The sequence below is a fragment of the Sander vitreus genome, chromosome 9 (assembly GCF_031162955.1).
Source record: "Sander vitreus isolate 19-12246 chromosome 9, sanVit1, whole genome shotgun sequence".
Lineage (NCBI taxonomy): Eukaryota > Metazoa > Chordata > Actinopteri > Perciformes > Percidae > Sander > Sander vitreus.
The window spans coordinates 8,749,346-8,766,262 of NC_135863.1; the positions used below are offsets into that span (position 1 = coordinate 8,749,346).

The following is a 16,917-nucleotide window of genomic DNA, read 5'->3' on the forward strand; positions in this document are numbered from 1 at the left end:
CTAATGAAACAAAAATAAAGTGTGCTCATTGTGTAATGCTCCCAAGGTGCATAATCAACAAAAACAAATAGTAAGCCTACAATATCTCCCACATATCCTGTTAACAAATACACACACCTTGGGAGCATTAAACAGTGTTGGACTTCCTCTGCTTCATAATTCATTATTTTGATTAATCTTGGCAATTATGCCTGAGGACTGGGATAGATGCTTTTCTGTTCTAATTTATTTTTTTTGGCCTACCCTGGTGACTTTTACAAATTGGGCTGCGTCCACTTTCAACAGACTGTAAAACGGTAAGAATTAATAACTCTGCAATTCAAACAAGCTAGAAGAGACACTGTGCATGTCTGTGCAGTATCAGCCTGTCTAAAAGGAAAATTGTGGTTTACACAGAGTCAGCCCCCACTGGCCAGTTTCAGAGACTGTTATTGGACGTTGGTTGCCACACTGGTATTCACACATGTACAACAGCAAGACACAAAGCCAAGGTAATAAAGTTTAGATGTGGTATTAAACTAGAAAATATTTTCTGTTCTCATTCTCCGTGTGTTTGTTGAACTCTAAACATCAGGAATAGAAACAAAGGAAGGGAGAGAAGGAAGGATATAGATAAGATTGGCGAAGGTCAAAGGAGCTGTGCATGTTTGAGGTGGTGAGGGGGGTTAGGAATAGCCGAAGGTTGAGGTCTGATGTTTTGTTCGTTGCGGTATCCACTGCAACGGTCTGTTAGTGGGAGGTTTGGAGGGGGGCATGCTCTTGTCTGTTGTTGACATTAACCCCAGCTGACCTAAACATACACACACTACTGATCTACGCGCTGTACAGAAGAAGAAAAAGCTCTCGCTCTCACGCCTGTTTCTTGCTTTTACTTTGTCCAACTGTGCATTTGTAGCAAAGCTTGGAAGTGTTGCAAGAAGTAAAATACGACTCAGGCGCACTTTCAGCTGTGATGAAGTTTTTAGGTGTGAACCTTGAACGGAGAGTTCAGAAAACACATCAATAAGAAACCAGACAGAATATTTCAATATATGTCATTAATATTGAGTAAGTTAAGGTCAGGGAGTAAAAGGTCATGGTGGACAGATATTTTGCAAACAATGTTTGGGCTGTGACTTACACAACATCATTAATTAGTCCATAAAATTGTTTCTGATTTCACATACTTTGTTTAGTGATCAAACCTTTTATTTTCCTCTCCTATCTGTTTTTTTTTCAATACTGAAGATATTTTTTCTGTTTTCATCTTTTAGCCTGTCTGATTTAAAACATGATGAATTGCATCAAAATATGGAGACCCCGTTTCTGTCTTATCCACAAACTGTCTGCGTGTTTGATTTGGGACCAGCGGTCTAAATCACCCACAGTAATGTCCAGAAAGCTGTAACAAGCAGGAACTTCTGCAGAGTGGACAGACTGGCAGCTAAAAACGGCATGGAAACTCCTCTTGAATCAAACAATGAATTAGCACGCACGCACACACACACACACACACACACACACACACACACACACACACACACACACACACACACACACACACACACACACATACACACACACAGTAAAGCCTCCTGGCAGGCAGTGTTAAGTGAATAAACAGTGGATAATTTTTGCTCCAGGGTGGATGGATAATGGGGTTATAGCGGAGGACGTTATTTTAACTAAAAACACCACCTTTGCTATTACAGGAGTCGTGTGGTGGGTGTAAAGATTCTATACACAAGGGAAGCAAGAGAAAGACTCTCGGTCTCTTTGCCTCTCGAAGCAGAGACTCTGACTCTGCTTTTACTGTTGTTGTGTCAGCTTTGTTATATTCTATCAGGATACCTCGTTGTGTGTTATCATACTTATACTATATCCACTTACTTACTTAATACACCAGTGACAGTTAGATGGTAATGTAGCACAAAGCAAACATACTGTTGTTATGTTTTAATGTACCTTGCGCACTGATTTAAACTGTTGCACAGAAATTAGTTTGAGATGTGCCAGCTAGTCAGAAACACATATTTTCCATGGCCCCTTATACAATATGATGTCCCAAAAAAGCCATACCTGTGTTCTGTTTAATGTTCCACGACAGCCCTTTGGCCGGACTCATAATTTGAATCACTGAGTCAATGAAAAGAGATCAAAACATTTGACTTTTGATTTTTTTTCATTGCTGTTTTTCTCACCAGTACCTTCTTGTTGCTGTAGTTTTGGGAAAGTTTTGTTAAATCACTGGAGATGAACTTGCCCCCTTCGTCATTGAATATTTTTGTTCATATTTAAAGACAAATTCTGTCCCTTCAAGATCAACAACTTATTTTATAGTTACCGTAAGACTTCGCCCTGTTTTTTGCCCTTTTCACTGCTAACTCTACTGTTTTTTTGGCAGTGCACCCGCTTCTTCTCAAGTGCAAGCAATGAGCTTCACTAGGTGTAACATGAAGATGGTTCTCCCCAACCAGTAGGAGTTGCTAGTGCAGCAAAAATGACAAAAACCCTCACAGGCTTACCACCCAACAACCCGAAGACGGCCAATTGTGTTTGATGGAATGAACTACCAAATCAGAGTTAATGTTGCCAGAAGTTTGACCCCTGGTCTTTACTCCTACATTGAAGACTCGGTTTTAAGGGTTATGACTGGCTTAAAATCAGGGTTACGGTTGGGGTTAGGCACAGAGTGATTAATGTTTGGGTAAGCCTTCAGGGAATTGAATGCAAGTCAGTAAAATATCTTAAGAAGTGAAGCAGTACAAGTTTGTGTGTATGAGTATTTACCTGCGCACAGCGTCTGTGGTTTTCACACCAAACCAGAACTTGGTCACTCTGGAAGAGACGGAGAGGATGAGGATTAAAACAAACAGAGAGAGAGAGAGAGAAAGAGAGAGAGAGAAATAAATCTTTCACAGACAAATCCTGTGTTTCACACATTCTGCCCACACTTGACCCATTCGTGTGAGACTGCTGTCTAACATACAAGGAGACAGAAAGCTAAATATTGTTCATAAAAGGTCACCATATAACCAAAGCAAACCTGACATGCAGACAGACTCACACTCAACCTTTTTCTTATTTACATATTATCCTCAGGGTGCAAAATGACTTAACACACTGTGTTTGTGGTTGCTGAACCAGACAGAGACCGCGTCACTTGGTGAGATGTATGTTTATGTGTGTGTGTGTGTGTGTGTGTGTGTGTGTGTGTGTGTGTGTGTGTGTGTGTGTGTGTTGTGTACAGTTGCTGCTAAGTGAGTCAAGACCACCAGTAAACATGGCTGCTATAACCACCGTGACAGAGGGAGACGTCATCGTGACCACAGGGACAGAAATACAGATTAACCATCCAACCCCTCATCCTAAAGTCCTTTCAACTTTTCAAAATGTTCTTCCATCCAAGAAAAACTCTTTAAAATAAACTTGTAATCATCCATACTTGGTATTGAACGCACAAGGCCATGCAGACCTGCTTTTACCTGTTGATGTATGAGCTACATGAGGTATTTTTTTGTCATTATTATAAGGTTGTGAAATGCCATAAACAAATAACAACCGATTCAATCAAAATTGTTTTAAAAGACATTATCTGTCAATTGAGTAATTATATAATCGACTATTATTTAAGCACTGCATCCCATAAAGCCTGTTGGTTTCACAGTGTGGATGTTACATTAAAACTTAACTTTATTTAAAGTTAAGTTTTTATTAAATTTTTTTAGGACATGTTGGATCACTTACTGTAAATAGTTTAATTGCAGACTCAAAACCCTATCAGCTGTTTTTAACTTGAATTGGTGAGATAGTCAGTCAGTGTGGCAAAACTGCTGCTCTTTGCTATGTCATCATCACAATCATGATGACATCATCCAAAATCAAAACAACTATTACAATACTGGTGTGTGTGCAGTTGTGTATCTGTCTATTGTCATGTGTGTGTTCCTCCAGGGAGTATATGACCCTCTAGTGTGTGTGTGTGTGTGTGTGTGTGTGTGTGTGTGTGTGTGTGTGTGTGTGTGTGTGTGTGCATGTGTGTGTGTGTGTGTGTGTGTGTGATAAGCCCTCTTAACGACTCCTAAACTATCTCCTTAGCGTGCTGTATTTAGCCTGAACTAAGCTTATCTCTTTATACACACACACACACACACACACACACACACACACACACACACACACACACACACACACACACACACACTTTTCAGGGCTTCTCCTCTTTTAAGTAGCCTTTGTGCTGCTGGTATGATGAGGGTTAAGGGGTTAGAGTTGGGGTAACAGTGCAGAGGTTAAAGTTTAGAGATTAGGGGTTAAGGGCTTTCACGGTACAGAAGATATTGAATTGCCTCATTCACTCTTAACATTCAACAGATGCATACTGACTATTATGGTAAAATACCTGCTAAAGGAACTAAATTGGACTTTGATGTATGAATATGAGGACTAATTATATTAACTTATAAGCCCTGTAAAGATGCTCCATGTAGCAGCAAAAAGAAGTTACTGTCACTAGAACAGCCGAGGATTTTTCCTGAAGTGAGGACATGATTAAGGCTGTGACATACTTTTAAAGAAGTGCTGGTCTGACAGTACAGTTAAAAGCTTCTTTCTGACTGTAGCATGGGGAGGGCTGCCTCTCATAATTTTTGTAAATTTCTAAAACTGACAAACCATCAGTCGTGCCTGCTTTCTGCAGAGACTGGCCATTGAGCATATGTGTGAAAATGGTCAGAGCTCCAAGTTCTCCACAAATTTTATTTGCCTCATTCCTCTCATACTCTCACCCTTGTCCACTGCTACAGCTGCTTACTGTTGCCTCGGTTGACCAGCTGTTGGCAGCAGTGAAGAGGTGGTTAGTTTTCCAGAGTGGAGAAATCAGGAGTGCAACCAAAATCAGGATCAAATTCTGAACAAAGACCGCAACAATTTCATTCAGAGTTTACAACGCTTAAACTGAAATTCTGTCTGTGAAATGGTTGTTGGACATAACCTTGGGAGAAATACAAAGGTATTTCTTTCCCATGCTAGTATGCCTTCAAGACTTAAATGAGTATTGATGGGGTGGACACCTCTGACTTAACAGTAATCTGTGCTAGTTGTTAAAGGGGGATAATGCTGAGGATGCTGCTTAACCAGCCTCTATAGAGATTGATATGAGAGAGAGAGAAGAAGAAAGCAGCAGAGCATAAAGTAATGGTTAAACCTCTGATGAACATATTAGGTAACAAGTCTGTGGGGAAGGATGGATGGAAAGAGGAATAGATGAGAGGAGAAACAGAGGAACGGCTGTCATGGTGTCACTACAGAGACAGACCTTCCTCCTCTGCCCACCTTTTCTTTCTTTCCTCCTGTCCTTGAGGCACTTTCTGACTACGCATTACTGATGCCGCCAAGGGGCTACTGAATGCATAAATAAATGGATGCAGGTCTTATAGTAGCAGTGTAACTCACTACTTAAATGGAGGAGGTTGTCAGCGCTCTCAAACATTAAAACACGGTTGTGAATAACATCACTAATCTGTACTTTCACCATTTCCACTTCTGGATCCACTGGTATTTTTTTCAAAGACAAACTTTTGCAGACATTAAAACACACAACTTTAAATGGGTCGCATGTTCAGGATATAAACAGGTTTAAGAGAATGAAAACATTTGCAGGTTTAAATGTTACATTTAAGCGTTACAAGCTTTGTTGGATATTCTACATATTCTGAGATCCAACAAAGCGTTGAATTTCATTCCTCACAAAACATTTGCAAATCCAATGTTTTATAACATTTTGAAACCTACACCATATACATTTTAAGTTACTTGCTGGCAGTCTTCTTCTTCACTGCCTTTGTCGGGGCATTGCTGCTGTCTGTGGTGCTTAACCGCCACAGTGGAATAATGTGAAAACATTGGCAGGATTGTGTGTTTGCATTGTACAGACAAACAAAACGGGGATCCATTCATGAAAACATTGCTCATAGTGGTCAAAAACTCCACAGGGTACCTTTAAGTTGCATTAGTGCTGCAGAATTGGGATGCTGGGGGTGCAGCGGTGAAGCAAATTCCACCCTCAGATCCCCTTTCAGCATCAGTTTGTGAGGTTCCGTGAATTCTTTGTGATGGAGTGATATCATTTACTGATTTTATTACTTTGGATTATGTTACAAATTCCCCACATTTACCAGAATTTCCTTTAAAAGTTGCCAAATGTATGTACCTGGACTGGTGGGGTTAATATGTAAGGTGAAAGACCAATATGTGTATTGGTGAGAGAGTCTTACAGCTGCATTGCAATCTGGTCTAAGGTTGCTAGTAGAGAACAATGTTTCTACCTCTTTAAAAAATATATATAGATATGTTCCTGTACGACAGCTGAACAGTGGAACAAAATGATTAAAATAATAAAATGGAAACATTATACTTTATGCTGTGTAATTAATTCAACAGACATATTGTGATTCTTGATTGCAATATTGCTCTGCTCCATCCTGGGTTGAACATTTGTACTCTACCCTTCTGCCTTTCTTTTAGTAGAGTAAAAATTGTTACAGGAAAAGCATTCTCATTCTTTGTGTCTTTCATTTGTACCCAACTCTTCCTCTTAGTCTCTCCACATTGCTGTCAACTTCTGTAAAAAAGTCAGGAGAGGACTTAAAAATGACAGTGATGATGTACTGTAGCTCCAGTCAAAGAACTGAGGACAGTTAAACATCTCCAGATTTTCACTGAGGAGATATAAAGCTGCTTTCCCCGCTGCTGGCCTCACATCTTCATCCCATATCTTAATCTTTTTCACGCTCTCTTTCTTTTTCCTCGCAATAACATCCCCCTTTTTCTGTCACTCCTCGTCAGCCACCTCTGCAACACACACATTAATGCACGCATACATGGATTTACACATACACACACTGATCCCAAGTCAATTTCATGGGACATATTTGCTGTCAGAGCCAATCAAGGCAGTTGAGATGGGCCTGTGTGCCGTATGGCTATTAAACGGTGGTCAGAGTGGGGTTTCGTAGGGTCTCAGAGAGTGTGTGTGTGTGTGTGTGTGTGTGTGTGTGTGTGTGTGTGTGTGTGTGTGTGTGTGTGTCTGTATGCGGCAAAACAGCTGCACATGTTGAAAAAGTCAGGGGAGAGAAAGGGAGGATTGGAAGAAGGTGACGGGAAGAAGTGAAAAGAAGTTGGATGTGGAAGGCCGAGAGGAAATGGTAGGGAGGGAGGAAGTTGAAAAGAGCAGAGGGAGACAGACAAAAGAAGGTGAAAGATGAAAATAACTATTAGTTAATAGGACCAAAGAGGAGACTGGAAAGGAGTAGTGGATACTAGTTGTGAAATAGGACGCAATAAATGTAGTAAGTTTCGTCTGACTGGGGTTATTTTAATAACGAAAGGCCAATTCTTTAGTGTATTTTCATCCATAGTAGAAGAGCATTACTAAAATTTACAAATGCATTTATTGTGGCACTATACTTCTGGTTATGGATTACATGTAAGTTGTATGTGATGTATTTATTTACAAAAGTATATTTATTTATTTGCTAAACCCATATAAAGAACTACAAAACATTTCGTTCCAAAAGTTTTTGTGCATTTTATGGCTCATGCACCAAAAACACTGTTGCTCACGAGAAGCCTTGCATGAAAAGTATCAAGAGAATTTCCCTCCAACCCAGTTTACGATGTATTATTCACCATTTCAATTATGGATCTCCACATGGCCGGATTTAATACCAACACTAAAAACACAGGGTTTTAAAAAAAAATTCTATCCTGGGATCTGCAAGAGAAATCTGTCTGAGCCTGAGACACCCGTCAGAACCAGAACTGACCCACGGAGTTAGAAACACTTGCACTAAAGGACTTTCACATGACTATGATGACTGCTGGGTCTACAGTAATCCTTGTTGAAGAACAACAACCTGATATCACTGGATGCAACAGCAGGAAAGAGGTTGGGACACAAATACAGACACACACATACACACACACAGAGAAACGTGCACGGTCAACATGCATGCGCACAGCTGCACACACCCTTCAGTGTTTGAAAGAGAGTGAGATATAAATCACACTTCTGCCAGATGCAGCGATAAAAAGGGAGTGTGTATGTGTGTGTGTGTGTGTGTGTGTGTGTGTGTGTGTGTGTGTGTGTGTGTGTGTGTGTGTGTGTGTGTGAGAGAGACAGGGGCAGAAAGAGTATGTGCACATATTATGTGTGTGTGTGTGTGTGTGTGTGTGTGTGTGTGTGTGTATGTGTGTGTTGTGGTCAGTGTTTGCGGTGAGGCGCAGTAGAAAGTCTTTTTAACATGAGGCATTAACTCTGCTAATCACACCCAGATGACCAGAAGCAAACGTGTGTGTTTTGTGTGAGTGTGTGTGTGGTAAATGCATCATGACTAACTTCCACTCAACAGAATATGAAGTTCTTCCAAAAAGGTCCATGTTGAGGTCTGAACATTCCCGACAGAAGCCCCTAATTAGCTTACGTGCGGGCGCCTGTGTGTGTGTTTCCGTGCACGTGTGTCAACGTTATGTGTTTGTGGTGCCCCACATCCTGTAAACAACAAGAGTCACAACAAAGTGGTTGTTATACGGTCCTGAACTTTGCATCATCCGACAATTACGTCGGCATCCATCTTTCTGGTTCGGTTCACTTCAAACAGCAGCAACAATGAAACGATCGAACTTTCAAAAGTTCAACATTTTGGGAAACACGCTTATTCTCCTTTCCGCCAGAAGCCAGCTAACTTAGCATAGCACAAAGACTGTAAACAGGGGAAAACCAGCAGAGACGTTGGGAAGGTACTGGTCCCGACTGAGAAATAAAACTGTGATTTGTCATTTTTAATAATTTTTTTTTTGTACAAATGAAACAAATGAGATACAATGTGTTAATTAGATAATTAGTGAGCTTTAGAGGTGCTGGTCAGCGGAAAAAAAAGGCAGGCTTGCTGTTTCCCCCCGTTTCCAGTCTTTGTGCTAAGCTAAGTAGACCTGCTGCCGGCGGTAGCTTCATATTGCAGAAATGAGAGTGGTTTCCAGTGGGAAGAAGAATGGATTTAATTGCTCACATATCAGATAAAATATGCCATCATGGCTTTCTCGCTTTCTGGAGCTAAGAGAACAAAGCCCTGCCGCTCAATGCTTTGCCATTCCAGCTGTAATTTACGGTCTTGGAATTTCTTGTCCTGGTTTCAGGTGAGAGTCACTCCTACGCTGCCACAATTTTATCACCATCTATCTCTGCTGATCAAATGACAGGGCAGTCACAAAGCCGCAGAAAGAGGTAGATGCTTTATCTCTGAGGTGAATCAAAGTCTTTGTCTCCTGCCGTCACCCACCCTTCTGCCTGTCTCTCTGCTTACCTATCTGCTGACCAGCATATCAGAGCACGCTTTTTAAGCAGTGTATTAGTTTGTCAGGTTGTCCGTCTTCATGTACGGTATGTTTGTTACACCTGTCTGTTTGCGGCTACCTGGCTGCGCAAGCTCACGTTTTTCTATCTCATCTGTCTGTCTTTGTGCTTGACCGCGTCTGTCTACCTGCCTTTATCTCCCCATCTGTCTCTGTGCAACCTGACCTGACCGTTGTCTCTGGTCTTTTTCAGAGCGTGACTGGTTGGCTGACCGACCACTGCTGATTAGAGTTACCTACCGCAGAGCAGCTGGGACACACACACACACACACACACACACACACACACACACACACACACATGCACACACACACAAACATGAATGCACAGGCAGCTTATTCAGCCTCGCACTGGCCCTCAGCCCTGGCTCAAACCGCTAACCATCCGCTCATCAGCACCACAGACCTGTGAGTGTTTAAGACACGCAGTCTAATCTGATCTACTACGTATGTGTAAAAAGATGCTGCAGGCTGCAGTTCTTTTCTTATTTTTAGGAGTGTACATCAAGGAGGAATTTGGGAATATGACAACATACCAGCAAATATATGCTCATGTGTACACACACACAAACACAGGCACATAAAGAGCTATAATTACACTATTACACCATACAAGGGAAAAGTAGTGGAAAACCCAGAGAAGAAGCTGTAGGAGAGGTGTAAATAGAAAACTGGTGACTCACATTCTAGTGGCTACACACTAGCCACACACACACACACGCACACACACACACACACACACACACACACACACACACACACACAGAGAGAGAAAGAGCCAAAAACACAGGGTTCACCCAAATGAAGCCAGAGGAAGCAATGTGTGTGTTTGTGTCTTTGTGTCTGAGTGTGGTGACAGAGTAGGATGAGTAAAGCTCTTTTTGCCCTCCCTGATGTTATAGTTACTGGAGCTGTTATCAAAAGTTGGGTTTTTTTAACGTAATTTTCCTTAAATGAATGAATGCTCTGACACACAGTCTCTCCTGCCCATTAATCACTCTGTGTTCTGCTACAGCGTCCTATAATAGGTTTAGGGAGTGATGCTGTTCCCCAGGATGTGGCTGAGAGGAAACTTGTTTCCTTGTTTGCTCAAAATGTAGAGGCTCTTTTTAATTTGGTAAAGCACACAAAGTTTTCAGTGCCCCTTTATATACTAAAATGAGTTTCTGAGTCACACGCAAGGGTTAAATTGGGCCGCGGCTGTCAGCACCAGCACATAGGCCTACACTCTCCTATCAGAGGACGCTTAACTTAAAACTTCAACACATCTTCAATGCTTATATTTTTTATACTTTTCTCAGTAGTAAACATAGTCCTAAATGAAGTGATGAAATAACTTGCGAACATCAGACATTTAATTGGTTTCCTTTTTGTTGCTGTCCATGGGTTTCTACCTAGCAGATCGGCGACCTTAGTCTGGGAGGCGGCAATGCACCTTAACAATGGTTGCCACCTGCCATTAAAACTGAAAAAAGAAGAAGATGCAACCTCAATGCACTTGTCAGTCAGTCAAACAGCACAGATGGCAGAGATTGATAGGTGGATGGCAAGGTAGGTCAGAAACTGACAGGTTTAACATATATTATTTTTTTTAACAGAATTCAAATTGCTCTGCTTAAACAATGTTTTGCTTTTACAAAATGATACTATAACTTTAACACAAGACTGTTTGGGGCAGGTTGCTTCCAATCCAATGGATTGTTCCCCAGTGAGTAAAAGTGCATTAAGGATCGGACTAATCGAGTGAGTTACTTTAAAAACTACTTGTTTCAGGAAGTTTCATGAATCAACCTCTGTGTTCTTACTTAAAAGATCTGCCTATTTTGTTTCAAGATGTTGACAGTCTTGAAATCTTCCTGACAAATCAAATGTATATAGTGTAAGAAATGTCTAATAACTTCAGTTGTTTTAATAAAAATATCCAAGTGGGATGACTAAAATTTTATTTATTTTCTGGATTATGGGATATTTTCTCAACAATTGGTAAATTGTTGAAAAAATATCAGCATAAAGAGAAATATCCATGTCAACTAATCCCAAAAGCATGACAGAAAATACACTCACACAAGAAATTAAGGAGTTGTATCAGGATGGAATGCAACATTTTGTTCACTTTAAAAATAAATAAAACCCAAGTAGAAAATGAACATCTGGCCTGTTTGCTACCTCCCAGTCAGTTGGTTTCATTTCCATCGCTGCCGTTTGATGCTCAACATCTGACTACTGCACTCCACTACATAAAATTTAACCAAATGTTCCCTTTCTCACACCTCCATCACACACACATCTCACTCTGCTAGAGAGTCATCCAGGGGCCACCCTCATTACCCAATGCACAGGTGCCGGGAGTCTATTCTGGATGGACGAGAACCAGACCAAACCTTCGTTTTATACATGAACATATGCAAACCCGCACACACATATTTCTTCTACACACTTCAGAGCCACTAGGGCTGAACTCTTTGGTTAATGACTTTCCCACCCACTACACAGCTTGTACATGTTGAAGCTGTTAACGATAAGTGGCTTTTCGAACTTGGTAACGTCCTAATGTCCCTGTTAATCTCACATTCCTCACTACAAAGGCCACAGAACATTGGCCAGCTATTTCACTGAGATGAGTAATTTTGTCAACTATTATAAACTAGTAGGCTTCCCAACATTTTTCATGGTCCCTTTGGCCCTGAGTACTGACACGGGGCAACTACAATCTGAGCAACATTAAAACATTGGTCCAAACCTTCCTGATGAAAACCCTGTTGGAAACAACTCACCATTTAAGGTGAGATCACAGTTTCTTCTGATTAATTATTTAGGCAGCAATTGCTCTGCTGCGCTCCTTTTCTGTTGTGCATAACAACACTGTTAGCTGATCTAAAATATCTGCACAACATGGCATTTAGTGGCCTTTGTTTCCCCTTAAAAGGAAAGAATTGCAAGCTTTATTCAAATATTTGGATGATAACTACAATTTGTTTTAATGAGTATTTCTCCAGCAAGCAACACAGTTCATGACAAGAGTGACACAAACTAAGTGACACAACTGTGAATGGGGGTTAGAGGTGTAGGAATATCTGGTGTGGCCTTTTTACAAATCAGACCAAATATAATTATTGATGTTGTATTCAATGTTGTAATAATCTTTCATGATGCAATTCAAAGTTACAGTAATTGAATGTTAATGTCTGTGGTTGCATGCATATCTAAGAGCCATTCAGCCATTTGTGCATACTGCTCTATCTGACAATTCACTGAGAGTCCTGTTATGAAAAAGTACAAACTTCGACCTTTTGATTTATTAAGCCTATCAATTTGACTGAAGACGCTCATGCCTTTCAGCTTCTGTTCCTTTAGTCCTTCAGTATCCCCCTGTGAAATATTTCAGGGAGATAGATAACTCTGAATATTTAAGAAAATAGCCTCCATTCAAATAATAAAATTGCATTAAGCAAAATGATGTTAAGCGACTATTAATACCACAAACGAAATTCATCACCTCACATATGGATTAATACGGATACAGTTGCAGAATACAGTAGCCTATTTTGTCAACAACACATGCCGTGATTGCAACTGTACAAATACAGAAAATACCAGTAATGCACCTTTTAAAGAAAGAGTTTAGAGGGTAAAACACTCTAAAGTTGTGCAGCCTTACAGTCTTTATATTTGAAGAATACAGTTTACTCACATTTGAGGGTCACATAAATGTTTGAAGTATCAAACTAATGTAATTAGACTGGGATGTAAGTGGTAAATACCATCGAAAACCCAGTCTTGGCTGTGTGTATCTTTATGTTACGACTTCTCATTTATTTTGTATGCACTAATGGTCATGTTGACCGCGGACTGCAGGTCATATTTGACCTGAGGGTCGGTAAACACTCATAAATAAGGGACAAAGTGGCTGTAGGTACCTGGAGGTGTCTGAAGGCGGCGGTTAGCTGAGTCATATGCAGAGTGAGGCACCTGGACGTGCATCTGGCGCTGTTGATTTTCTCCTGCACATCATCCTGTTCGGGGGAACTCCTGCGGGCACTAGTCACCGCCAACACCGCGCACAGGAGCACCAAAACAGCCCGACAAACAGACATTGCACCGCGCGGAAATACAAGAACACCAAATAAAGGGACGCACAAATTAAACGGCAGACTTTTCTTCCTCGTGTCCGGCTCGTCAACGTCTTGCTCTCGCGACCCCTTAATAAGTTCAGAATGAAAACATCTGAGCGCTGCTCGTGTCTGCGCGCGAGCAGTAAGTGGAGCGGCTCTACCCTCCTCTCGGACACTCCCACCACCGGTACTACAAGTGCGGCCACGCGGAGTTCTAATGGTTTTCAACCTAATTATCCTTATCATCATCATCATCATCGTCATCATCATCATCATCATCACCTCTGCGATTTCCATAACGTGTTCCTCCAATTAGTCTCATCATCATCATTATCATCATCATCATCATCATCATCATCATCATCATGATCATCATTATTATTATTACTCAAACACTCCCATCTCTTCACCGCTATCAGCGTTGCTTCCAGTTTTTTTCAATTGCTTAAGCACAATTTTGAAAACAGTGACCGTCTTTTTCAAAACACTACACCCAATTAGCAGAACACCTCAGACCCTTTGCAAAATGAAAAACTCTTGCTGAAACTATACACTAATTTATAAAAAACATATTTTGTTACCATATGAAACACACACGTTTCATTTGACTTAATTATGTTTGAACCAGATACACACTGCTGTTGCTAACCTAAAACACTTTTAGCAATTCTACTTCTCAGTGATTAGAGTACTGTAAATGTACACAGAGAAAGTGCAAATTTACAATAAGTTCACCAAACACTACACAAGACCAATGCTGCAGACTGAGGATAATATCATTTATTTCTCTCCATATACCCAAATCAGTCAACATGTCGACATGGAGAATCAACAACAAAACAAGTCCCGGTTTTCATGCTACTAGTGTGCATAACACTGTTAGCTCAGCAAACAACAAACAAACATAAAATACGGTATCCAGTACAGGTTACAATCACAGAAAAAACAACAACAACAAAATATATCTGAAAAAGTACAGAAAATACTAGACATTATCTCTTCGCCTAGCTGGATCTGGCCAGAGAATTTCATCAACATCACAGGCAATATCCTCATTGGCAAGACAACCGTCTTGAATGTCGAATCCGTCCTTGCACAGCTGCAGCGTCGACTTGGTCACAGGGGTCCTCCATGGCCTGAATGAGGGGTACCAGAGCCTGGGGCCGGAGATCGTAAACCCTCGCGTGAATACGGGCCCCCTTCCTCCTTGTCGTTCTCGACATTCAATCCTCAAATGTCACAGGGAGGGGTATCAAACGTGCTGATATGGTGCATACAATGAGCAGCTGATTACTGTAACTGTAGACAGATTTTCTTTTACCTGTTTCCTTGTCGAAATGTCCTTATGACAGATGCCACTGTATATCTGCTAAGATTTGGCTGAACTCTTAGTCCAGCCTCCCTCAGCGTCAATCCGTGGTTCACAACATGGTCCACTAGTCTTTTGCGCGACTTTCATTTGATAAATTTGGTCTTCTTTGAGCATATTCTCCGGCTTCAGGTCTTCCTCTCCCTCTCCCTCTTCCTCTACATCCAGCTCGGTCTCTACCTCTGGCTGGGCCTCTTCCTCTACCTCTTTCTCCTCCTCTGTGGATTCCCCCTCTCACTCTCAGTCCTCCTCTTCTGACTCCTTTCATTTTGGTTGAAGGCAGGTGAACTTACCTGCTGCATTTTATATAGTGCTTAAACCTGATTGGTGTGTCTACAATTAAGCAATCATGTGTTTGCGTACCTGGTGGCTGTGTTTAACCGATTGGTTCATGGGTGTGTTAATTTGAAAGCCTTTGCTTTGAAATTGCAAGGAAATAACATCATGATACATTTCTGTGTCAAATGCATACAAGTGTGTTTAGTGTTTCGCAAATCACTGTGTGTAATGTTTTGCAAAAAGTGTGAAGCTGACAATGTGCTTACAGTTGTGCAAATCTAGGCCAATGTTTTGCTCTTTGAGTGTAAGGTTTTGCTAATTGTGGGAAAGTTTTAATTTTAGTGTGTAAGCAATTGAAAAAAAACTGTAAGCAACTGGCTCTTTTCTCTGATAGCATCTACACTGCAGTTCTGATTTATTCATTTTTTTTCAAAATCCCCAAAATATTAGGATTATCCATTTATTTTGTCAATGTCACTCTGCTCATGGGTCAGCCAGAGATCAGCACCCTGGCATAAGAAGACTTAGACCTTTTTTTTGGATGTCACAGTAGGAAAAGCCAGGTGTAGATAATAAAATAAATGATGGCTGAATTCCATTTAGCTGCTTCCGTTTCAGGTCCTGATAGTGTTCCTGATAGGGCTAACTGTCACACTTTCATTACTTAGTGTGACACTTGAATATAACAAAGACATTGGTAACGTATCATGATCATCATCATCACCATTATAACCCTGCACACCAACAAATCTAAATCAACATCCTATAATAATATTCTTTTATCTTGCTTCACTGGTGCTCATGCAATTATGCATCATTATCATCATGTTCATCATCTTTATTCTCCTTTTTTCATCACCGTCCTCACCACCTGATCTTTAGTATCTTCATCTTCATTATCATCATCTCAGTAATCGCCATTACATCATCATTACCTCGCCATCTCGCTTTAAGCTTCATCATCATATATTTTTTTCTTGCATAACCTTTATCATCTTAATCTTCTGCCTTTTCAACATCATCCACAACCTAATTTCCTCATCGCCATCATCATCACAAATAAACAGGGCCATCAACTATCAACTCAGTGAGTAAATAAGGAACACTTTGTTGAAAATCAAAAAAGTTCCTATAAACAGATTAAACATAAGGAGATACAGTGCAGTGAAGCAAGAGAAGGCATTTATAGCTTAATGGTTTGCATTGCAGGCTTTTGTTCTAGGCCTATTAACACTTTACTATTACTATTCTGAAAAACAAACTTCTCTTTAAAGTCTGGTAATTCTCCCTGGTAATTATTAGAGCAGACTCATAAAAGAGTATGTATTAATGGGAAAGAGACCTAAAGAATGTGTTGAGGTAGGTGTCTGTCGCAAAGCCAGTCAGTGTGTTAGTTACCACTTTTCAACAGCAACTGCAGAGCCAAATGGGTTTTATTAGATCCAGGGCCAAGTCAAGATGTTTAGGACACATTGTTTGAAAGCCCTATTTGTTTACATAAAACTATAACCCAGCAGAGGAGTCATCTCAGTTGGCAATGAGATGTATAAAGAATCACCTACGTTTTGATTTACGGGAAATGGAAACGTATAAATATTTAGTAAGTACTGGCAGGACTGTTCTTGGCACTGCAGTGAAAACCAGACTTGATTCTGTCCTCATATAGAAAGGACTGCATACTGTAGGTTAGTATAATAGCAAAATCCAGTGATTTACATCCTAAAGATATCAGATATAATATGTACTTGTGATCCCCTCATTGTGGGT

At 40.6% G+C, this 16,917-nt stretch overlaps 1 protein-coding gene across 1 annotated transcript in view; it reads right to left on the reverse strand.

Annotated features, from left to right (window-relative positions):
* Positions 1 to 13,673, reverse strand: part of anos1b (anosmin 1b) — a 47,286-nt gene extending 33,613 nt beyond the window's left edge. Inside the window, exons 1-2 of the mRNA XM_078258571.1 lie at positions 13,308 to 13,673; positions 2,770 to 2,817 (exon numbers count right to left, since the gene is read on the reverse strand). Of these exons, the coding sequence (XP_078114697.1) occupies positions 2,770 to 2,817; positions 13,308 to 13,484 (225 nt within the window). The 5' untranslated portion in view covers positions 13,485 to 13,673. The remainder of the gene's footprint in view (positions 1 to 2,769; positions 2,818 to 13,307) is intronic.
* Between the last annotated feature and the right edge of the window lie 3,244 nt (positions 13,674 to 16,917).